General features: G+C 35.3%; 2 protein-coding genes and 1 long non-coding RNA gene across 3 annotated transcripts in view; 1 reads left to right on the forward strand and 2 right to left on the reverse strand.

Annotated features, from left to right (window-relative positions):
* The window catches only part of LOC109334242, a 26,655-nt gene extending 17,123 nt beyond the window's left edge, over window positions 1–9,532 (reverse strand). The window contains exons 1-2 of the long non-coding RNA XR_002106080.1: window positions 9,522–9,532; window positions 2,518–2,527 (exon numbers count right to left, since the gene is read on the reverse strand). This is a non-coding gene — a long non-coding RNA (uncharacterized LOC109334242). The remainder of the gene's footprint in view (window positions 1–2,517; window positions 2,528–9,521) is intronic.
* Window positions 13,893–16,090, forward strand: LOC109334244 (DNA-binding protein S1FA). The gene is made up of 2 exons (XM_019569893.1): window positions 13,893–14,021; window positions 15,699–16,090. The coding sequence occupies exons 1-2, from the start codon at window positions 14,001–14,003 to the stop codon at window positions 15,903–15,905; spliced, it is 228 nt and encodes a 75-aa protein (XP_019425438.1). The 5' UTR covers window positions 13,893–14,000; the 3' UTR covers window positions 15,906–16,090.
* Window positions 17,707–20,728, reverse strand: LOC109334245 (cell number regulator 8). The gene is made up of 3 exons (XM_019569894.1): window positions 20,394–20,728; window positions 18,934–19,136; window positions 17,707–18,207 (listed from the first exon to the last, which is right to left on the reverse strand). The coding sequence occupies exons 1-3, from the start codon at window positions 20,614–20,616 to the stop codon at window positions 17,965–17,967; spliced, it is 669 nt and encodes a 222-aa protein (XP_019425439.1). The 5' UTR covers window positions 20,617–20,728; the 3' UTR covers window positions 17,707–17,964.

The raw sequence follows: 23,726 nt of genomic DNA on the forward strand, positions 1-23,726 counted from the left end.
CATAGATACATCATGAAATGTGTAGCATGAAAATTACATGAATATGATCTGTACATGTCAATTTTCAACTGGTCCTACTTAACTTTAGTGAGATCCTTAACAATAACATAAAAACTTTATTGTACAAAGTATAATGACAGAATACCAAACTGAATGATTAATCAACTGAAGTTTGAAGACAATGTTTTCGTAAATAACACTGAAATCACATAGAACATAATAAAAGAGTGCACTTTCTAACTCCCAGTAAACCAAAATGTCCTCACACTGTAGAACACCCATGTGAGCAGCATGCTCATGAAAGACCTTGGGTGTGATAGCTTTTGTGAGAGGATCCGCAATCATGGAGTTAGTGCCTAAGTGTTCTATGGAAAGCTGTCCACTTTGTACCTTCTCCTTAACAACTAGGAACTTAATGTCGATGTGTTTCGACTTTGCCGAACTCCTATTGTTGTTGGAGAACAACACGACTGATTTATTATCACAGTATAACTTTAGTGGTCTTTCAATCCTTTCCACAATCCGCAGCCCAGTGACAAAATTTCTCAACCATGATGACTGAAGTGATGCCTCATAACATGCTATATACTCTGCTGCCATGGTGGATGAAGCTACAAGGTTCAGAACGCCAAGAAATCGCACCACCAGCTAACAGAAAAACATAGCCCGAAGTAGATCGTCTACTATCTTGGCATCCCGCAAAATCGGAGTCAGAATACCCAATGATCTCTAAATGGTCTGATCTCCTATATGTGAGCATATAGTCTTTTGTTCTCTTTAAGTACCTCATGACCCTTTTGGCTGCTTTCCAATGGTCCATTCCTGGATTACTCATATATCTGCCTAAAACCCCAACTATGAACACTATATCCGGACGCGTACATACTTGAGCATACATAAGACTCCCTACAGCTGATGCATAAGGGATCTTTTGCATTTCCTGAATTTCCAGATTTCCTTTAGGGCACTGATTGAGACTAAATTTGTCTCCCTTAGCAACTGGAGTATCCATTACTTTACAGTCCTGCATGCCATACCTTTTGAGCACCTTTTCTATATAGCTCTTTTGTGATAATCCAAGAATACCCCGAGATCTGTCTCGGTGTATCTGGATTCCTAATACAAATGAAGCTTCACCAAGATCCTTCATTTCAAAATTACTGGATAGAAATGTCTTGGTTTCTAACAAGGTACCCACATCATTAGTGGCAAGCAGTATGTCATCCACATACAAGAGCAAGAAAATATACTTGCTCCCACTGAACTTGTGATACACACAATCTTCAACTGAATTCATCTCAAAACCAAAAGAGAGAATCACCTCATGAAATTTGTGGTACCACTGACGAGACGCTTGTTTTAGCCCATAGATGGATTTTGTCAATTTGCAAACCATATTCTTTCGGTCTCCCGTTACAAAGTGTTCTGGTTGCACCATATAAATCTTTTCATTAATGTTTCCATGTAGAAAAGCTGTTTTGACATCCATCTTATGAAGCTCCAAATCATAATGTGCTACAAGAGCCATGATTGTCCTAAGAGAGTCTTTCGATGAAACCGGAGAGAAAGTCTCTTTATAGTCAATCCCTTCCTTCTGAGTAAAACCCTTAGCTACAAGACGTGCCTTATACCTCTCCACATTACCATTAGAATCCCGCTTGGTCTTAAAAATCCATTTGCAACCAATGGGTTTCTTACCTTCTGGTAATGGGACAAGTTCCCAAACTTTATTGTCTTGCATGGATTTATACTCCTCTTTCATTGCTTCGATCCACTTTTCCGAATTGGAACTTTGGATGGCTTCATGAACGTTTAATGGATCATTGTCCATTAAGCCATCACCCTCATGTTCCAGGAGAAAGCAAATGTAATCATCCGGAATTGCATTTCTCCTTTCTCTAGTGGATCTACGCAAAGCCATAGGCTCTTGTACCTCTTGTCCATGTTCTTGAGGGTTTTGAGTTTGTCCTTCATGAATTACTAACTCACCTTGAGTAGGGAAGGTTTCATCAACTATGTCTTGAGGAGGTTCCAAATTTTGCTTCTTCAAAAGACTTCAAAAGCAACTATATGAATCGCATCTGGAATAGATACAGATTCTTCCTCTAAGACAAAGTTTCTAACCTTATCTTCCCCCTCAAACTCAATATCCTTAAAGAACGTGGCTGTACCCGTCTCAAATATGGATTTCATACTTGGATCATAAAATTTATAGCCCCTTGATTTTTCAGAGTAACCAATAAAGTAACTGCTTATTGTACGGGAGTCCAATTTATTCTTGTAAGGCCTATAAGGCCTTGCCTCAGCTGGACATCCCCACACATGAAAATGCTTTAGACTTGGCTTTCGCCCAGTCCAATGCTCATAAGGTGTTTTGACAGTTGTCTTAGTTGGTACCCTATTAAGAATATAAGCTGCTGTCTTAAGTGCCTCTCCCCAGAGTGACTCTGGTAAGGTAGAGTGACAAATCATACTCCTTACCATGTCCTTAAGAGTCCGGTTTCGTCTTTCAGACACACCATTCATGCTAGGCGATCCTGGCATGGTGTACTGTGGGACTATACCACATTCCTCTAGGTATTTGGCAAAAGGCCCTGGACGTTGTTCACCTGAACCGTCATATCTACCGTAGTATTCACCACCACGGTCAGATCTGACGCACTTAATCCTTTTGCCGAGTTGATTTTCAACCTCAGCCTTAAAAGTTTTGAACACGTCCACCGATTGGGACTTTTCATGAATTAGAAAAATGTATGCATAACGAGAATAATCGTCTATGAATGATATGAAATATCGTTGACCATTCCAGGAAGCCGTAGGGAATGGCCCACAGATATCCGTATGTATCAATTCTAAGACGTCCGAAGCTCTATATGCACCATATTTCGATTGTTTGGTTTGTTTTCCTTTTATGCATTTAACACAAACATTAAGGTTTGTGAAGTCAATGGAATCCAAAATCCCATCTGACACAAGACGCTCAATTCTCTTTTGAGAAATGTGACCTAGGCGCTTGTGCCATAATGCACCTGAATTATTATTTTCAATCTTACGCTTAGTACCACGTGATTCCACATTCAGGGTTTCGCTATAATCAGTTATGATATTCAGCATATAAAGGTTGTCATTCAACATAAGTGAACCAGTTCCAATAACATTTGAATTTAAAGACAATTGAACCGAATTGTTTCCAAATGAACAACAATAACCAAATTTGTCCAAATATGAAACAGAAATCAAATTCCGTCTAAAAGACGGTACAACAAAAGTGTCTTTCAAATCCAAATAGAAACCAGTACATAATAACAACCTAAAATGCCCTATAGCTTCCACTTCTACCGATTTCCCATCGCCAACATATATGTATCTTTCAACATGATTAGGCTTTCGGTAGCTCAGGCAACCCTGCATTGAAACACTGATGTTAGAGGTTGAACCGGAGTCTAACCACCAGGTGTTTCCAGGTACTGAAGTTAAATTGACCTCAGAACAAACCAAAGCAAGAAATGTACCTTTCTTAGCACGCCAGGCGTGATACTTTACACATTTCTTCTTTTGATGTCCAGTTGCTTTGCAAAAGAAACAGACATCATCCTGCTTCTGTTTCTTTTGCACTGAACCCTTAGCAGCTTCATTCTTGGGCTCTGAAGTGATTTTCCTTTTGCCCTTGTCTTTAGAGGTAGTAACATAATGGGCACTTTCAGTCCTCTCTCGCTTCAATCTTTCCTCTTCTTGCACACAAAATGAAATGAGCTCATTAAGAGTCCATTTCTCCCTTTGACAGTTATAAGAAATCTTAAACTGACTGAATTGTGCAGGAAGAGACAGTAAGACCAAATGAATGAGCAAGTCTTCCGACATGTCAAGCTTAAGGGCCTTAAGTTTTGAAACGATGTTGGACATTCCCATAATGTATTCCCTTATGTTTCCCTTGCCTTGATACCTCATGGAAATCAAGTTCTGTAACAGAGTACTTGTTTCCGCCTTATCGCTCTTTGCAAAGCGCTTTTCAATCTCAGCAAGGAAATCTTTGGCACTATTTATCTCATCCGAGATAGTAACCCTAAAGACCTCTGGAATGCCATGCTTAATGATCACTAGACTCATGCAATTAGAGCGATCCCACTTCTCATAATCCTTCCTCTCTTCAGAGGAACTAGATTCCAAAGGAGAAGGAGGTTGCTCTACCCTTAGTGCATAGTCCAGATCCATGCAGCCAAGAACAATTTCCATGTTCTCTTTCCAATCCTTAAAATTTTCACCATTAAGGACCGGAACCGAATTCAAATTTGCAGATATAGAAGCAATTGATGTAGCTGATTGAAACAAAAGACAATATTAAAATATGCTCACAACCCAAAATTATCAATGTGCTTAAAACAATGTATATCCAAATCAAGATACCTAGTGCACCATCAATATCAAGTCTTTGGACAGTGATATCAACTGCAAGTGGTACTCTTGTTGTAATGATCAAACATTCATAATAAGACATGTTAACTGACGAATCCCTCTTTGGATTGATTCATCAGTCACATGTATAAAACTTTAGAATTATGACATGTTTATCATCACAGGTGTGTATGATCTTAAAGCCAAATATTAACTTTCCTTTGGGCCAGCTAATATCCGCATGAATGACCATACACACTTACATCCATTATTCCTCATGAGTTATATCCATGAAAGAGGTCACTTTGGCGACATTTCACTTCATTTGGCTCATTTGAAATAACAGACAGCCTTAATGGACATACAAATAACAATTAAAATCAATGCACAAAGATACTGAAGTTCCAAAAATAATAAATTAAAAAAAAAAATTTCGCTTGGGCGAGCCGAATCTCGCTCGGGTGAGCAGAATCTCGCCCGGGCGAGCCAAATCTCGCTTGAGCCAAATTAAAGGCGATTTGCCTCTGTTTCCTCTCGCTTGAGTGAGCCACTCTCTCTTGAGCGAGAGCACTGCAACAGAACACGAAAAATGCGATTTCTGCATCGTTTTTTCTCCAAAATTTCACCCAAAATTCATGAAAATCAGCAGAAAAACAACATTCATTCATTTCAAATCCTTTTGTATTTCCAAAAATACAAGGAGGACCTCACAGGTCATGTAATTCCCGGTATTCTTATATTGGTTTGCCTCCCCTTTCTATGTTACATCACTTATGCATGTCATCTCGTATTAATTGACACCTTAAGTATGTTATATATATTTCTTCTGTTGGAGAATATCTCCATCCGAAATCCATAGATTAAACGCGGAAGTTCTTATGAACATGACTTTGTTTTCATAACCTAATGTTTATGCCCATACATAAACCAAAATGGAACAACCATTGTCCAGACCGAAGAAACCCCAAATGAGTTCATGGTGAAGATGAAGAACATACCTTGTTGAGCCATTTCTGGAATCTCGAAGGTATGAGGGTGCGATGATCTTCCAGATGATAGAGCGTCTTACAGTTTTCCTTATGCTTCTCTCTATAGGGGAATGAGAGAGCTTTCTTGAGTGTGCTGAGGGAGAGTATGTGTTGCCTTAGCCTTTTGTTATTAGGTTATGAGGAGAAACCTCATCCTTATACCTAATGAGCCTTATGGATGGGTGGATAGTGTTATCCTATCCTGGATAACACTATTCTCATCCTACCTTATTCTCCTTAACATTAACACCTGAAAACCTGTTGCTCTACAAATGGGGACCATAACCCATAAAAGTAACCTCGTAGTGGTTACTACTTTAGTTGCAATAATTCTGATTCAGTCCCTTCATCAAATCAGAAATTGCCTGAAGGTATCTACACTTATTATTATTTCATGACACATATGCCCTTAGCCACTAAATTAATTACTTAAGATCATTTTATATTTTGGCTAATTACATAATGGCCATAACACAATTATAGAATTATATTTTGTGATGTATCTTCTTTGATGCATAATGATTCCTTTGTCTGTCTTGAGAAATTCAATACCTAAAAAGTATGATAATTCCCCTAAGTCTGTCATGTCAAATTCAGACTTAAGTTTTCCTTTTAGTTTGAAGATTTCATCCTCACAACTCCCTGTTATAACCAGATCATCCACATAGAGGCAGAGCATGATTACTGCATTTGTGGTAGTCACATTCACATAGACTCCATGTTCTACTGTGCACTTGATGAATCCAATTGGTACTATAAAGGAATCAATCATTTTGTTCCAGGCTCTTGGTGCTTGTTTCAATCCATACAAAGCTCTTCTAAGCCTTAGTACTTTGTCTTCATTCCCTTTTATTGCAAATCCAGGAGGTTGGGTGATGTATACTACTTCCTCAAGAGGTCCATTTAGGAAGGCACTCTTGACATCAAGTTGCCATAACTTCCTATTGTTCCTACTGGCTAAGGCAACAATTAGCCTCACAATTTCAAACCTGGCAACATGGGCAAACACCTCTGAGTAGTCATGGCCTTCTCTTTGCATGTACCCTTTTGCCACTAATCTGGCTTTATGCTTGGATATGCTTCCATCGGGTCTGTATTTGACCTTGTATACCCACCTCACTATAATTGGAGTCTTATCTGATGGCAGGTCAGCTAATTCCCATGTTTTGTTTTTCTCAATGGACTTGATCTCCTCCTCCATTGCATTGATCCAAACACCTTCTTTGATTGCTTGATTAAAGGTGATTGGTTCAGCTTCAGCCATGAGTGCAAAGTGAATTAAGTCACCTTCTTCTGTGACTGCATCATCTGCAAGCATTTCAAATTCACTCAACCTTGCTGGTCTATTTCTTGTCCTTGTAGGTTTAGCATCAATATCTGAACTTGAAGGTAGATTTGTTGCTGGTATGCTCTCTTAATCTTCTTCTATTGGAACAGAGGCCACTGATTCCTTATGGTCAAGTTTCTTGAGAGGATCATTCCAAGTGCTCATCTCATCAATCTTAACATCCCTGCTGAAAGTTGTTTGCTTTGTCACAGGGTGGAGAAGTTTGTATGACCCTGTTGAATTATAGCCAACAAAGACCATCAATTCACCCTTATCATCCAACTTCCTTCTGGTCTGGTATATGTCTGTAGCACAATGAACCAAATACCTTGAAGTGCTGATGGTTTCTTCCCTGTCCATACCTCCTCAGGAACCATGTTGTTGAGTCTTTTGTGTAGGACATTTGTTGAGAATATAAGTTGTTGTTGTTACTGCTTCACCCCATAGGTTGTGAGGAAGACCTTTGCACTTGAGCATACACCTTACCATATTCATCACAGTTATGTTTCTTCTTTAAGCTAAGCCATTATGTTGTGGAGTATATGGATAGGTTACTTCATGAATTATACCATTATCTTCACATAATTTCTCAACCTTTCTTGATGTGAATTCTCCACCTCCATTTGTCCTAAGAATCTTGATTTGTTTGCTAGACTGTCTTTCTACCATTGCGTTGTATCTTATCATGTTAGAAAACACCTTACTATTTGCTCTAATAAGATAGATCCGCATCTTCCTACTGAACTCATATATGAAAGAGAGAAAATACTTGTTTCCTCCTAATGTAGGTACTTCCATAGGGCCACAAACATCTGGTATATCACATGTAGCATATCTAAAGCTCTGGCTTGTGTATGATTGCAGAAAGGAGTTCTAGATAGCTTACCCGTGATGCAGCTTTCACAATAAGGTTGCTTAGTTTTGATTTCAGGAAGACCACTGAGCATTCCTTTTGACCTCAGTAGTCCAAGATCTCTGAAGTTGAGGTGACCATATCTCAGATGCCACAACCAAGTTTCATCCTTCTTGGTTATTGCATTCATGCATTGAGAGTTCCTTGCTCCTAGCTTGACTTGGAAGGTTCTATTATTGGTTAATGGAGCATTCAGAATCTTCCTCTTCTGGTCATCATAGATTGTCATAAGGCCATTCAAGAGTTGCATTGCGAGGCCCTTCTCAAGCAATTGACCAATACTTATCAGGTTGGTCTTCATATTAGGAACAAATAATACATCATTGATGTATGTTTTCCTGCCATTTGCCATGATAAGAGGGACATCACCTGTTCCTTCAGCAGTGATGACTCTGTGATCAGCAAATTTCACCTTACTTTTTCTTGTTGCATCAAAATTTACCAACCATTCTCTATTTCTAGTCATATGATTAGAGCATCCTGAATCCAGGTACCAAGTATCACTTCCTGCATTCAAATTGCTTGTTGTCATCATCAATTGAACAACAATTTCACCCGAGTCTTCATCATCCTCCTTGACAAGATTTGCTTATGATTCTTGCCTTCCATACTAATGATTCTTATTAGGTGCTTGACACTCAGATGAGAAGTGTCCAAGCTTGTCACAGTTAAAGCGCCTAATTCTCTTCCTGTCAATCTTTTTTTCTTCCAAGCTTTGACCTGTTTTCCTCCATCTCTCTTATTGAATGTCTCTTCATGCTCAGTATTGAGATCATTGCCAGATTGTGAGAATTTTCTTGGGCCATTTCTCTGTTCAAAGCTTTTCCCTCGATTCTTGTTGAAATTTTTTACAAAGTGAGATCCCATCTTGGATGTTTGAGCCTGCAGAGCTTGATGAGAAGATCTATCTGCTCCTCTTTCATTCATCCTCTGTTCATGGGCCTCAAGTGAACCCTGAAGCTCCTCAACCTTCATCATTTCAACTTTTCCTGACTCCTCAATGGCCACCACAACATGATCAAACCTTGGTGCCACTGTCCTCAGAATCTTTTCTACTATTATGGTATCATCCATCTTTTCTCCACAGGACTTCACACTATTGGTGTGAGTTATTATTCTTGTAAAGAATTCAGAGATTTTCTCACTTTCCTCCATCTGCATGAGCTCATACCTTCTCCTCATGGTTTGTAATCTTATCTTCTTTAATTGAGCAACACCAACATAGTGCTTCTCAAGAGTTTCCTAGGCTTCTTTAGAAGTTGCAGAACCTGCAATCTTTTCAAAGTGTGCATTATCAACTGCTTGATGAATGATGCACAATGCCTTGTAATTTTTCCTCTTACTTTGCTTGTACTCACTCTTCTGAACTTCAGTAGCTCCTTCCTCTAGAGTTGAGAAACCATCTTCAACGATTTCAGCCACATCTTGGTAGCCAAAGATGGCTTTCATCTGGATACACCATCTTGACCAATTCGATCCATCAAGCACTGGTAAGTTTGTTGAAAAATTTGCAATTGGTTTTGCCATGTATGCAGCGGAATAAAGTGATATTTGATCTTCTAAATCAAAGCTCTTGATACCAAATGTTGAAACTATGAAATGCAGAGAAGAAAAACATAATGAAGAAAGTTAGAGAAAATGATGTGTATGGGTGATTGAGAGATAGATGAGAGTTAAGAGAAGTGAAGTTGTATTGTATGTGATTGACTTGCATTCAATGATCAATTCAATGAGTTATTTATACACATTACTATATTTAAACTAACTACCTATAACAACTTTCTCACTATAGTAACTCTAACTAATCTTTGAATTACTAACTTTCTAATAATTCTATGATGGAGTTCTGCATACTATATACATAATCTAGAGAGTTTGGTTTTTCTGGTTTTTTTATTGAATCCAAAGTTGGTTTTCTTGTCAATTACTTAGTTGGTTGTCCTATAGAATTTGTATGCCACTTTGTTTTTTGTTGCTAGTAATTTTATATACTCTCTACTAGTAAATCTATTTAAAGCATGCTCTTGTATATATTATTATGTTATCTTGCAGGTAGAGAGTACAGTATAGAGTATCATATCAATCCTTTCTCGTCCTAACCATGATGCAAGTATGCTTGATATACATTTGAGTGCAAAAGGACCATCTGAAGTCAGTAACATTTAGGATTTATGTTATGTATTTTATTTTTAAAGTATAATATGAGACTACTTTTAGTTTTTTGAGATTTTATGGTGTATTTGGATTTACAATGAAGGATGGATTATAACTCTTTCAACTATGTTACCCTATCTTGGTTATTTGCAATGAAAATTTATTATTGTTAAGAACATTTGTATTTAGTATTGTATATTTAAATAATAATTATAAATTAATGAGATTAAACTTGTGAAAATTATGAAACTAAATTGAGGTTGAAATCCTCTAGAAACATAAAATAGTTACCTCTTTCAGTAGGTCTCTAGATGTTATTTCGAGTTGTGGAGGTTAAAAATCTCCACAATTAACCTTATCAGATAGTGGAGGTTTAAAGCCTTAATGGTACACATTACAAAGACCTCCTCAAATAGTGGAATTTTTTAACCTCCGCAAACAGTGGAGATTAAAAACCTCTACAAAACGCTTTTAGCAGTCATAACTGTGCAGATTTTTGAAACCTCTGCTAGTTTTATTGTGGAGGTTAAAAACCTCCGCTGATCGCAAAAGAAACCTCTGCTAAATATCAATTCTAGTGACTGTTCTAGACAATGATATTGAAAAAAATAGAGATATGAAGAGACCTTATTTATGTGAGACATGGAATATAATGATACCTGATTCACCATTACTAAGTTTAAGAATTCACAAGCCTTATTCAGCTGTTAATATGAAGAAACATATTCAGGTCTGGGCTAAAATTGTTGCCTATAAAATCTACCAAGAATGAGTTATGATTAATATTGGAAATTGATAGCTATATTATTTTTTGGTATAAACTATATGATCAAATGTTATAGTTTATTAAACTCAACCGATCAAATTTTAATTCACTTTATCAATTGATTTACACGCTTTGTAAAGTTAAAGTGTACTATTCTCATGTAAAAAGTTAGATCAAGAAATCTTCTCTAAGATAATTTGTCTCTAAAGTGAACAAGTAAAGAAATATTGATCCTTATTTTTACTAAAATGCTTGGAGATTACAACTGATTAAATATTTAGAATAAATAATATTTCACCGCTAACAAAACTAGAAGAGTACTTTATTTTTAGGTATGTCTTAAATATATAATATAACGTAAAAACTCAAATTCGAGAGTTAGTTTGATGTGTTTTTAATTTCAGTTTAAGTTTTAAAAAATTCATAACCTATACTACTTTTTATGTGTATTTATACTTTCAACTTTTGTGGTTTGAAATTTACAAAATAACTATGGATCATAATATTTATCAGATATTTATTAACATTTTGAGGCACTCCTTACTATTCTAATTGTTGTACAACACCACCATCACCAATCCTGATGTATGTGGCCAGACATCAAAGTAAACTGTCCAATATTGTTTTGTTTTATCATACTATTAAATATATGATCAAACTTTTAGCATCATATTTGACAAGAGGAAAAAATAATATATCAATATACAATTTTTTCATCCACCACAAAAAAAACAGCTTGTGTCATAAAGTATATTTTGTTTACTAATTATTTAATTTAGAGATAACATATGTTACTTTTTATGGTACATAAATATTTATAAACTATTTTGTAGGAAAATAACAAATCAAGCCTTTCACTTGGTTGATACACATTAATTATTTAACACTAAAATTAACATTCAAAGCTGAAGTTTTATCCTCATTATTTTACTTATTTTGATCCATCTTTTTTTATACTGATGTAAATCCTCCTAGGGCAATCTTTGATTCTAATGGCAAGAGAAGTCACGAAGATCCAATGACTAGGGTCAAAGCCAAATCAACAACCTTGAAGGTCACAAAAGACTCAATTGACTCTGGAGATTACATGAAGGAAGGGCATTTATGTCATTAGGATCTATTTTAAACTTAGGTTATTTTTATTGTTATGAATAAATGAGTTAGACTTGCTTAGGTCTAACCTCAATGAGGACCGTGAAACTACAATGACTAGGTTTCTTCATGGATTGAATCCAGAAATCCAGGATGTGGTGAAATTGCAACCCTATGTGGAGTTATATGACTTGGTTCAGAAAACCATCAAAGTGAAGCAGCAAATTAAGAGGAAGAAGTCTAAGTACTCTTCTAGTACTTCAAAATCCCACACTTGGAAGGATGAGCAAAAAAGGGAGAGCCCTAAGGCCAAGGAGGTCATGGGCAGCCACAAACCCAACCAACCAGCCATGGATGCTAATGAAAAAACTAGAAACATGAAGTGTTTCAAATGCCTTGGTCATGGTCACATTGCCTCACAATGTCCTACAAAGAGGACAATGGTGATCACCAATAGTGTCATTGAGTCCCAATCTGAACCATCTAGTGAAGAGGATTGTGATGAGGATGTATTCATGCCTGATGGTGACATTTTGATGATGAGGAAGCTCTTGGGCAACCAAGTCAAAAGGCATGAGGAAGGCCAAAAGTTCAACTTGTTTCACTTGAGATGCTTAGTCCAAGGCAAGGTGTACACCTTGATCATTGATGGTGATACCTGCACAAATGTGGTTAGTCAAAGGCTAGTGTTAAAACTAGACCTTGAAACTAAACCACACCCCACCCCTTACCGACTCTAATGGTTAAGTGATGTGAGAGAGTTGGTTGTGGATAGACAAGTCATGGTACCCTTCTCCATAGGGTAGTACCATGACGAGGTATTATGTGATGTGGCCCCTATGGAGGCTAGCCATATGTTGTTAGGGAGACCATAGCAATATGAAAAGAAAACTAACCATGATGGTTTCCCCAACAAGGTTTCATTTATGCACCATTATCACAAGGTGGTGCTAACCCATCTGAGCCCTAAACAAGTCCATAAGGACCAAAAAAGGCTAAGAGCTAAGATTGAAGAAGAGAAAAAGAAAGGTGCGGCCAAAAACAAAGAGAAGTACACCCTCCCAAAGGCTGAATTTTTTTCTACACTTGGCCATTCTTTGAAAGATCATGGCAAGGATAAAAAGAAAGTTAAGATTGAAGACAATTCGAGGACGAATTCACTTGAAGGGGAGGGGATGATGTAAACCCTCTTAGGGCAACCTTTGATTCCGAGGGCAAGAGACATCATGAAGGTCCTATGACTAAGGCCAAAGCCAAATCAACAACCTTGAAGGTCATAAAAGACTGAATTGACATTGGAGATTACATGAAGAAAGGGCATTTATGTTCTTAGGATCTATTTTAAACTTAGGTTATTTTTTTTTGTTATGAATAAATGAGAATTCATTATCATGTAGACTTGGGAATTTATTTTATCTTAGGAGTTCTTTATTTAATATCAAAGTATGTTAGTATTTAATTCATGTAAGATGGGGTTGAGATTTTATTTGTATCATGGTCCATTACAGGCCAAGTAGCTCACTTAGGCTAAAAGATTCATCTAGGCACGACTAGGACAAGGTAGCATGGCTAGGTGCATCATTGGCTCACGGCTACAACTCTTGAACAAGGCCAAGGGCAAGACATGGCACAACTCAAGCTAGGAAAGACAAGAGGGTTCGGCTAGGACTCTATCTCTAAAGATAATCTCAATTCAACAAGGAGATAAGACAAGGAATAAATTGATTAAACCAAAGGAGATAAAGTTAAGATGTTGGACATCTACAATCAAGGATTCAAGTAAAGATAGATTTGTTTTGACCAACAACTTAGCCAAACATTATCTTCTCAACAAATCAGCCATACCAAGTCAAGGGTCTCGGCTATGACTCTCAAGGGTACAACCCAAAGTGAGTCTCTTAAAAAAAATCTCTCAAATATGTGAGGGTTAAAAAAATATATTTAACATCTTATTCATTTATTCTATAAATATTTAATTGTTGAAATCAGCTTATTAATTCAAAATATTTAATTTTACTAGAATGAATATGTAAGGGTTAAAAAAATATATTTCACATCTTATTTATTTATTCTATAAAAGTTTAATTGTTGAAATCAGCTTATTAATTCAAAATATTTAATTTTACTAGAATGAATACTTTGAGATGTGAAATAAGTTATTTTTATGACAACCTCCTCAAATAGTAATTTTGTAATTTTGTCCCTATCATTAGTACACTTGTGGCAATAATAACATTTTTCATCGAATTGGCTAATTCTATTTCCTAGGTAGGAAGAGTAAATTTACTTCACTTATTTTGGCATAGCACCACTCCTCAACCTTTATCTATGGCTGATGACACTGATTTTGTAAGTTCTCCCTTCTTTCAATCAATTGCTAATTTCAATTTCAAAACCCTAATTTCAAAATCGTATTTTTTCTTTTTAGTTAGATCTGATCTGAATCAAATTTGGTACAAAATTAATGATCTACCTTTTTATGCGGTCCGCTCATGTTCCATGCGCCTTAGATCATTGTTTAATATGTAAAGTTTATGATTATTTTGTATAACTTTGGATGAAGATCAAACCCTGATTTTTCCGTGGAGGTGTTTTTAAAAAAATGGTTTTTTAATTAAGTTTGTGCATTTTTGCAATGCTGTGAAGAACTTATGCATGGGTACTAAATATTAAAGCAAATGGCTTTGTTTGGTCATATGTGTAGTACTGTTCTGGATTAAGTGAAAAGTAAATTAGGAATCTTTTATTTATTCTTCAGCTTTTCAGTAAGGGCTAAATGTTCATATTTAAAATTTAACCATTTAAAAGCCTTGCTGTTTAAGATTCTGAACAAGTGATTCTCCAAAAAAAACATTTTTGGTATAGAGGTTTTTTGAAACAGCCTGAAAATTCAGATTTTCCTAAAATCTGAATTTGGGTTTTTTCAGATAAATGTCTTTGGTAAAAGCCAATCAAATAAGAGTATAAATGTCTGAAGCTTTTTATATGGTAAAAAGTGTTTCTTAAAAATAGAAAGTTAATCAAACGAGTCCTTCGTCGTGGTTAAGTTCCCTTTATTTGTTATGGCTATCAGCCACCTTTATGGTTTTTCCAGCACTGTTGTGATGGGAATGGAGCAATGGTTAATAGTTAATAATGTCAAAAGTTGTGCGGGTTTAAATTTCCATTTGTTCAATGTTTTGTATTGCCTATTTTATGTTGATGCCAATTCATGCTTCGGATTTTAGATGATAAAAAGAATACAAAACAGATAGATAGGCCGTGTTAGTGTGGCATTGTTCAACTTCAATCAACACCTGCAGTTTGAATCGGATGGAATGGCTCTAATGATTTGCTCACCCACCGGAATGTCCAGTTTATATAGTTTATGACTTTTCCATGAATGCATAAAATTCATTTATGAATTAAGAGATTCCAGTGTCTGCATTTTTATTCACCTTTTCAACCAATAAGATGTGATTAAGAGACTATCCTGGTTTATCGAAGTGAAAAATAACGTGACAAGATCATCCAATTTTCTTCTTATTGTAAAATGTGACCTGTGCTTCAATGTAGTTTCAGGAAGTATTTGGATAATGCAGTTTGAAGCTTTTTAAGTTGCAATAGTTATTTCCCTTCAATGGGAAGCCATCTTTTCCTTAAAATTCTCTTATTGCAGCTTCCATTTTATATATTTACTTATTTAGCATATTTTGTGTATCGAACTTTTCTCTTCGATAGTGCATATTCACATTGACACTATTCACAAACTTTATTTTGGGAAGCATATTTTGTGTATCGAACTTTCCTTTCATTCCTTGATTGCTCAAATGAATGGAGGTTCACCTTTGAAGAAAACTATAATCCTGGTTATCGTATTTTAGGATGGTTCTTCAGCGACAATTGTTAGTGATGGTTGTGAATTCCGTCTATGTTTTCCTTTTCAAATAAATGCATGTTTTTTTTTTCATTTTACGATTTCATTTTTCTTACTACTCTCTGACGAGTCTTCACAGAAATGCTGATCTCTTTTGTTACCTGACTTAGGTTAAGGATTCTGGACAAAAAGGGTTCAACCCAGCCTTGATAGTTCTCCTTGTTGTTGTTGGGTTGCTATTGACATTCCTCGTCGGAAATTATGTGCTCTACACATATGCACAGAAGACCATCCCTCCTAGAAAGAAGAAGCCAGTCTCAAAGAAGAAGCTGAAGAAAGAGAGAATGAAGCAAGGAGTTTCTGCACCTGGAGAGTAGAGACTTTGTACTCACTTTATGTTCTGTCTTTAGTTTTAACTTTAAACTATGCTTTTCAGAAATTTTTCTCCTTATGTGGTGTCTAAAGTTACATTAATCTTCATATATTCTATCTTGCTTGGACGCATAAATTAGTACTTTAGCAATATATTTGGATTGGCTATGTCATGGTTAACTCATCTTTTCTGTTACAATTGTTGCCTTTTGCTAAACAGAATTCATGTCACTGCTACCATTAGTTTCCTATTGCTTGATTAAAAAAATAAAAACAGTAGGTTGTAGTTGTATGGTATGTGTATCAAATGTGCTATAGGTTTGGCATAATAACGTCATTCAGATCTAGGGTTGTAAGCGGTTCCAGCTTGAACTACGAAGCTATGAGATTGAACCGAACTGGAAAATACGGTTCAGCTCAGTATCACAGTCCGATTTGGTGTGTTCCCATGGAACCTATCAAATTTGATTCAGGTCACAGTTTCAAATGTTCAGTAACTGTGACAACCGAACCATATTAAAGAAGTTATTTCAATACCTAGAAGCAGAACAGCTTCTAAAGTCCTCACTTTTTTCTCACTCTAGACCTCTGACTCTAGGTGTCGAAAGCTTTTGTTCTCTATGGTTTGATGGATCATTGGCTATTTCCGCTGAGCAAATGCAAGATGTTGATTTCCTTGTTGTCCTCTCCATGGTCTCTTTGCTACCCCACGTCCCCAACTAATGACAATAAGAGGTCTTTTCCATCTCATAGATACTGTGATTACCAGTACCTATCCCAGATTCCACTTCATGTCCAACCACAGATTCCTCTTGATCCTATGATACCTGATAAGAGGTCTACTAGACACCATAGACCACCCTATTACAACAACAACTTAACTTTTAACTCATTAAATAGGTTGACTAATATGAATTGTTTCAACTTTCTCTCTTCTACTGCTTCTCAATAATTTTTATACTGAATAATTAAGCTTTATATTTGTTTGAGCAAAAGTCTCTATTCAGTAATATTTATTCTTGATGTTTGTCATTTTATCTTGCTTTCAAATATGTTCAAACAGATAACAGATTGCTACTTTTCTAGATCCATGGTTCCCTATCCATTCATTTTCTTGCTGTACTGCTGCATCTTTCAAGAATAGTTTAAAAAATAGTGAACTAATGAACTACACTGAAAATCGAACCAAACCATTACACCTCTATTTTCCTAAAATTAACCAATCAAGGAGAAACACTACAGCCTAAAGCCCTTTCAAGCAAACGTTGACAGATTACGCACATCAAGTAATAAGTCAAGTGATATGTTACAAACCTCGGGAACATGATTATTTTTTAGTCACTTAAATTACACGCAAAATAACAGTGCATTTTGTAGGACTAAAGTACGTTAACAAAAGTTCAAATAGGGACAAATCGAGAGAGAAAAATCATATCTGCAATGAAAAGGAAGAACACAAAAAAATGCAGGCTCCAAATTGTCATGTCATAAAACAGATGGTTTTCTATCTGGCAGAAATAAATAAATAAAGAAAATGCTATGTTTACCACAGGAAAAATAAGGTGGTCAGCCTTTAGCTACAAGATCTATCACCAAAAAACATAAATATATAATGTATTAGATATGTCACTACACAAGTTTTTCTCTACTTTTGGTCATTTGTAAGAACCGGGTTTGATCACGGCAAGCTAACATATTTCACATTGAAAATGTGATTCTCATAGTCTAAGCAGTATCTAGACTGATGAATCAAAATTGTGCAAATAACAAACTTTCAATATTAACCCTGAGGAAACAAAGTAAACATCACAACCATAATGAAACATTATTTGATTCAGTTCATTGAACAAAATAATTGCACGCAGAGACACCAAGGATAAAAATCCTCCCAATTCAGTCCAATCTAGATAGGATATATATTTTGAACATCATACAAAACAGTAAGGAAGCAAACTGATATTATGCTGTTTCATGTTCTTATTTATTATACCAAATTAAAACAACCAGAATCCACATAAGATGAAAGATATAACAGGCTTCGACACCATCAAGCTATAACATGCTTCAAGCCCCACCACGTCCCATGGTCTGCTCTGTTGGGGGAATCATCACCAGTACTGGTTGGGCGTTAAAGCCTGGATGAGGTAGCCTCCGACGGAGCTCACGACCCTCTTGACAAAGAGCACAGGTATGGCAAAAGACATGAGTTGCTAAGTCACATGCTGACTCACACTGTTCACGTTGAGCATCATCTTTCAAAAAGCTTCCGCAGCATCCACATGACCTATCGAGTGCCTCGCAGCTTCCCTGATTCCCAAAGTCAGTTAACAATTTATGCAAAAAATTGAATTTGTTTTCTCATAACATGTCAAAATAGGAATGTGGATTGTGTTTGTGAGACAGTGTGTGACAAGGAGAAAAAGGGGTGACAAGACAAAGGTAAATCTTGGCTTCTATCTATCGGGAAGTTGTTTATGTGGGTGTCATCTATTGAAGCAAGGCTATATAAATTAAGTGATAGAGCCAAGTTTTCTGTGATAAGTTGATATTGAATACACCTAAAGGCTGAATCCAAGCATTACTAACTGACCTATCAACTCCCCCAAAAATCTACATACAATATAGCAAGGTTGTTTGCTTAATCCAATTTACCTCATAACAACAGGACAATTATTTTAATAACTCTATAAATGGCGCAAATAAATATCAACTTCATAAAAAGAAGGGGGACTACATATTAATTTTTTTCTTAATGCATGAAATAAATAAAAAAATGACTCAGAGTTTCACCACATTTGACAAACCTGATTGTACCAAAACCTTTTGAACAAATACTACATGACAACGGTTTTGTCTGGTTGTGTAGTGCAGTGTGACTCATAAGTGTGAATTCATAATAGCTAATATAGAAAGGGCTCAGGTTGATCAATGGAAACAATGTGAATATGCCAAAATGTATCAAGTATGAAACACTAAGTAAATAATAATGAAGATGTGAAGAACTAAAAGAAACAAAACAAAAAAGAAATTTGCCTCTAAATTGAACTTGTGACGAATAGCAGTACGGCTAGGATAGGAAAACCAAGGTGCAAGACAGTTCCAACCAAAGCAAGAATTCCCAATGAGATATAAACCAGAATAAGGCAAGCAATGATTGACAAAAGTTCCAGGAACAGATCCAAGTCTCTCAGCATTGCCTCCATACAGCACACAAGGAGCCACACTTCCAACAAGACCTGTGTAAAAGTCAATCAATATTTTAGGGATGCAAATCAAATGGGGCCTGGGAGGGATAATAATCAGTTTATAAGGGCAAATTGCAATAATATCTCTAAAGTTTAGCTTAATTATTATACTCTGTACCCCTGGATTCAAAAGATACACATCCTCTTTGAAAGATCTTGTGTAATTACAATCACCTCTCCGTCATAATAATAACTGAAGGGGTGTGCGTGTAATTTTTGAATTAAGCCAAATATCAGGCAGGGTTATTGAAAATTCTAATTCATAAACTACAACTTATCTCCAATTAGGAGAAATTACAATTTATTCCTCTAATTCATAAACTACACTATCTCACGATGAGGTTTAGCATAATTAAACTCAAACATTTCCCGCTTCAAAAGATTCCCTCTCAGCTATGAAGCACCGACACAGATACGTGTGTTGGATACTATGATACGTATGTGATATGTTGACACAAAATATAGGATACGATATGTTCAGGGGTATGTGTATAAAATAGTAAAAAATAGATAAATCAAAATATCAAAAGTACAAAATATAATAGAAATTGTAAATCATTGTTCTCCAAAATTCCAAGTACCAAAACTAGAAAATATAGTAGAATAATTCATAAAATTGATAAAGCGTATTCTATATTATCCTATTTTTTTGTTAAAAACGTATCAATACATATCTTCGTCTTTATTTTTATTTTTAATATTTGAATACTCTATGGATACGTATCATTCACGAATTTGAGCGTATCCGACACGTGTCCGACACCGACAGTGAGGGTGTTCAACATATCCATGCTTCAGAGCCTCCAGTAAGTCATCTCTCAACCTAAGTATGATTATCAATGGTTTTTAAATTTGAGTCCACGATTGCAATCGAGACAGTGGCGTTATGGCATTATAGTAACATCAAAAGCCGCATATACCAGCAATAGTTTGCACTAACCACGAATTAAAACCATAATAATAATTATAACGATAATCAAATCAAAATGACAGGGGTTCAAATTCTGGAAACGACTCCTCCACTTGTAGGATAAGGCCATATACATCTACCCTTTTAGACTCACTAAGTGGGAGTCTTGCCACTTTTTTTTAATGGAATCTTAATAGAGATGGATATAATTTATAAAATTAAGGCAAATATGTCCCATTTATCAACCATAAACTTTTGACCCCCAATTTCAAGGGATTATCAAACATCAAATTAAATTAGAAAATTGAATTGATTATGTCGAATTGTAAGAAACATACAAACTTCAAGATCGGAGCTGCAGAAATGATCAGTCTGGCCGAGACAAGAGCAGAGGGAGGAGCTCCAAGGAGCGCGGGCCGTGGGCATGGGCTGGCCTATCACGCTTCCAGGCCCGGTTGGAAAACCATCGGCTGTCCATCCAAGATGAGGTGAAAACGGCTTCGTTTCATTCAGAAGAGGACTTGACTCTTCTTCATGACGATGTTGCTTCTCATCCGCCATTTCAATATTGATTGATTGATTCAGATGAATGGAATGAAACGAAGGTGTTCAATTCTTCTCTTCAATTTGTTTTTTTTTCTATTTTTTTTGTTATTGATTTTCTCTCTCTCTCTCTAATAGCTTATGTTAACACGCCATTCACTATTTACTTCCATATATATTTTTAGTATGCAGTTATTCAAATTTAGTTATTGGTCAAATACAAAATATTATAAAACTTTAATATCTATTTAAAAATAGTAAATGATGACTAATGGTAACAATATAAATACAAAAAAGAAAACTATGCGGTCTAAGAGTTTCTTACATTATTACATTATATATCATTCATATTTAATATTATTAACTCTTCAAAAAGGAATATAAATAAATATTACACTCATAAAAAATTCTTATAATATCAATATATAAATATTAAATACTTAAAAAATCACCATTGCTAGATTTCATCCCCATAAAAAGCAATCATACACATGTACCATGTTACTTTTTTTTTTGTCTTTCATTACAAAAGTTTATGAACACAATTAATGTCTCTATGTTCCTATCTAATGAAATTATATCAAATAATATAAAATATTATTTTATCATTTTTTGATTAGTCTAAAACACTACTGGGCGCAGAAAAAAATGGTAGATTTTCATTCAAAGTTTATATTGGATACATCAATTTAAAATAAAAATAGTCTTATCCATTATGATGAGTTATAATCATTTTCATTAATCTATTATCTTATTATATATTTTTTTAACACTAACAAAAGAAAATAATCTATTTCAGGATGTAGATGTCCCTTCCGACAAATTTCAATGAATCTAATTATTTTTGGCATCCTCAAAATCTACAAGATCTTACATTTCGACTAATGTTTGGTTGGTATGAAATGGTTTGTAATATCCCTATTTCTTCATACTTAGCTTTAAAATGACTAATTTTATGATAACATAAAACTGGATATTAAAACATTTCAGTCAGAAAAATCATTTATTACTAAATAAGTCATATTAATAAAAATATATTACTAAAAATGATATGTCTTATTACATTTTTGGGTGAGTAAATTATATAATGAAAAAATGGAATAATACCGCTAGAGAAAGTCAGAAAACTATAACGTTAAACCATTCTTTAATGTTGATAAAAACTATTACTTCCAAAAGCATTACTGAAATTCTAAACTATAACATTAATGTTTCATGATCTTAATCTTTAATCACACATGTTGTATAAATTAATTATTTCAAAGAAATCTATTGGAAATGGGTGAAATTAAAGCCTATAATCCACTGAGTTGGTAAAAACGTTCAATCATCTATACTATATATAAAATCAAAACTTGAAATAACTTCCCTCATGGTGTAATTTTCATTTCCTATATTGCTCTTAACATTATTTAATTTTTACAAAAAAACTATATAATCCTAAACAACTACCACCAATACATTAATTAATCACATATCTCACCTTAAATTAAACATTATCATAAACAAAACAAAAATATAATATATAAAAATTGAATATGTAGTAGTATCACACAAGATTCGCCGGCATGCACGAAATGCCTATACACTAGTTAAGTTAAATTAATTAATTAAGTTAATGAGTGTGTTTGGGCGGAAAAATTACCGGGATAGTGTAGTTTGACTACACTATCCCAGCTTTGGTGCACCTTTTCAATTAATTACGGGATTGAGGTATTTTTTTGAAAGTCGTGGATGGGAGGCACGATTTCATGAAAGTCGTGGACCTGAGCCACGAGTTCCCTTTAATTTTCTCTCTCCTCACTGAAATCGTGGATGGGGTACACGACTTCCAGTGTCGTGTACCCCGTACACGAGTTTGCATGGGTTATTTCGAATTACACCCATTTACGAAACGTTTTATTTGTTTTTTTTTATTAATTTATAAAATTAATGTATTTTGAATATGGTATATGGTAATTTTAGTTAAATGATTATTTTAGTATTTTAGTATGGTAATTGAATATGTTAAATGATTAATTTAATAAGAAATTTGGAATTGGAATAATTTGTAATTTAAAATAAAAAAAATAACAAAAATGGAATTGGAAAAGGAAGAAAGTTTCTTAAATTGTAATTTCAAATACATTTAATTAGCGGGAAAAAAATCCTAATGGCGTCTATGAGATGATGTTCCGCATCTAGGTGTCTTTCTCCTTCGAGGTGGTTGGACTCTTACTTGTTGTTGTTGTTGCGATTGATTTTGTCTTCCACCTCTAACCAGTTGTGGCTGCTCCTCATCTTCGTCTTCACTATCGTCATCATCTTCATCGTCATCGTTTGTTTGGGAAGGCATTGTCGGCTGATAATATTGTTGAGAGTTGAATGCCGAGAATGGAGTATTTGAAGTAGTGCCAAACATTGATGGCATTCCTTGAAATTGCGAAGATGATGCTAATTGAGAAAATGAGTAGTCACCCATTGCTCCGTAAGCTTCAAACCCAAAGGGATGTTGTTGTTGTTGTTGAGGAGCAGGAGTCTGAGTGTATGCCTGCGGAAAAGTATCCGTCTGAGTTTGACTCTCATATTGTTGATATTCACGTGCAAAAGGCATTTGGAACTGTTGTGGAGGAGGAGCTTCAGAAGTAGTTAAGGAGAAGCGATTGGAATTAGTTGAGCAAATGCTTCCATCATCTCATTGCAGTTTTGATAGACGTCATTCAATGACTGCAACGGATTTGGAAACACATTTGTAGGAGCACACCTATCCCGAATCATTTTGATAAAATTGTACTGAATAAATGGAAAAATTAAATTTGTTAGAATATGTCAACAGAAAATAAAATAAAATAAAATAATTTGTTATTACCGATCCGACTGAATATGCTCCATATGGAGATATGTATTTCCTCGTCCTTTGTAAGTACCATTGCATATACTGCGAGTAATGGTACAAAGGCTGGTTATCGGGAAAACCGTTGACCACATAGTTTTCCCGGTTATTCCAAACCTGAATCCACTGGTCATGCTTTTGAGGCCAGTTGTAGTCATTTTTCCCACGTAGATCCATCTTGTGTTTTTTCTCCAGATTAATTGGATCTTCTGAGATGGGTTGTTGTAGACCAAACTGTCTCATCACCCGATCAACA

This window comes from Lupinus angustifolius, chromosome LG19 (assembly GCF_001865875.1).
Source record: "Lupinus angustifolius cultivar Tanjil chromosome LG19, LupAngTanjil_v1.0, whole genome shotgun sequence".
In the NCBI taxonomy this organism is placed as follows: Eukaryota; Viridiplantae; Streptophyta; class Magnoliopsida; order Fabales; family Fabaceae; genus Lupinus; species Lupinus angustifolius.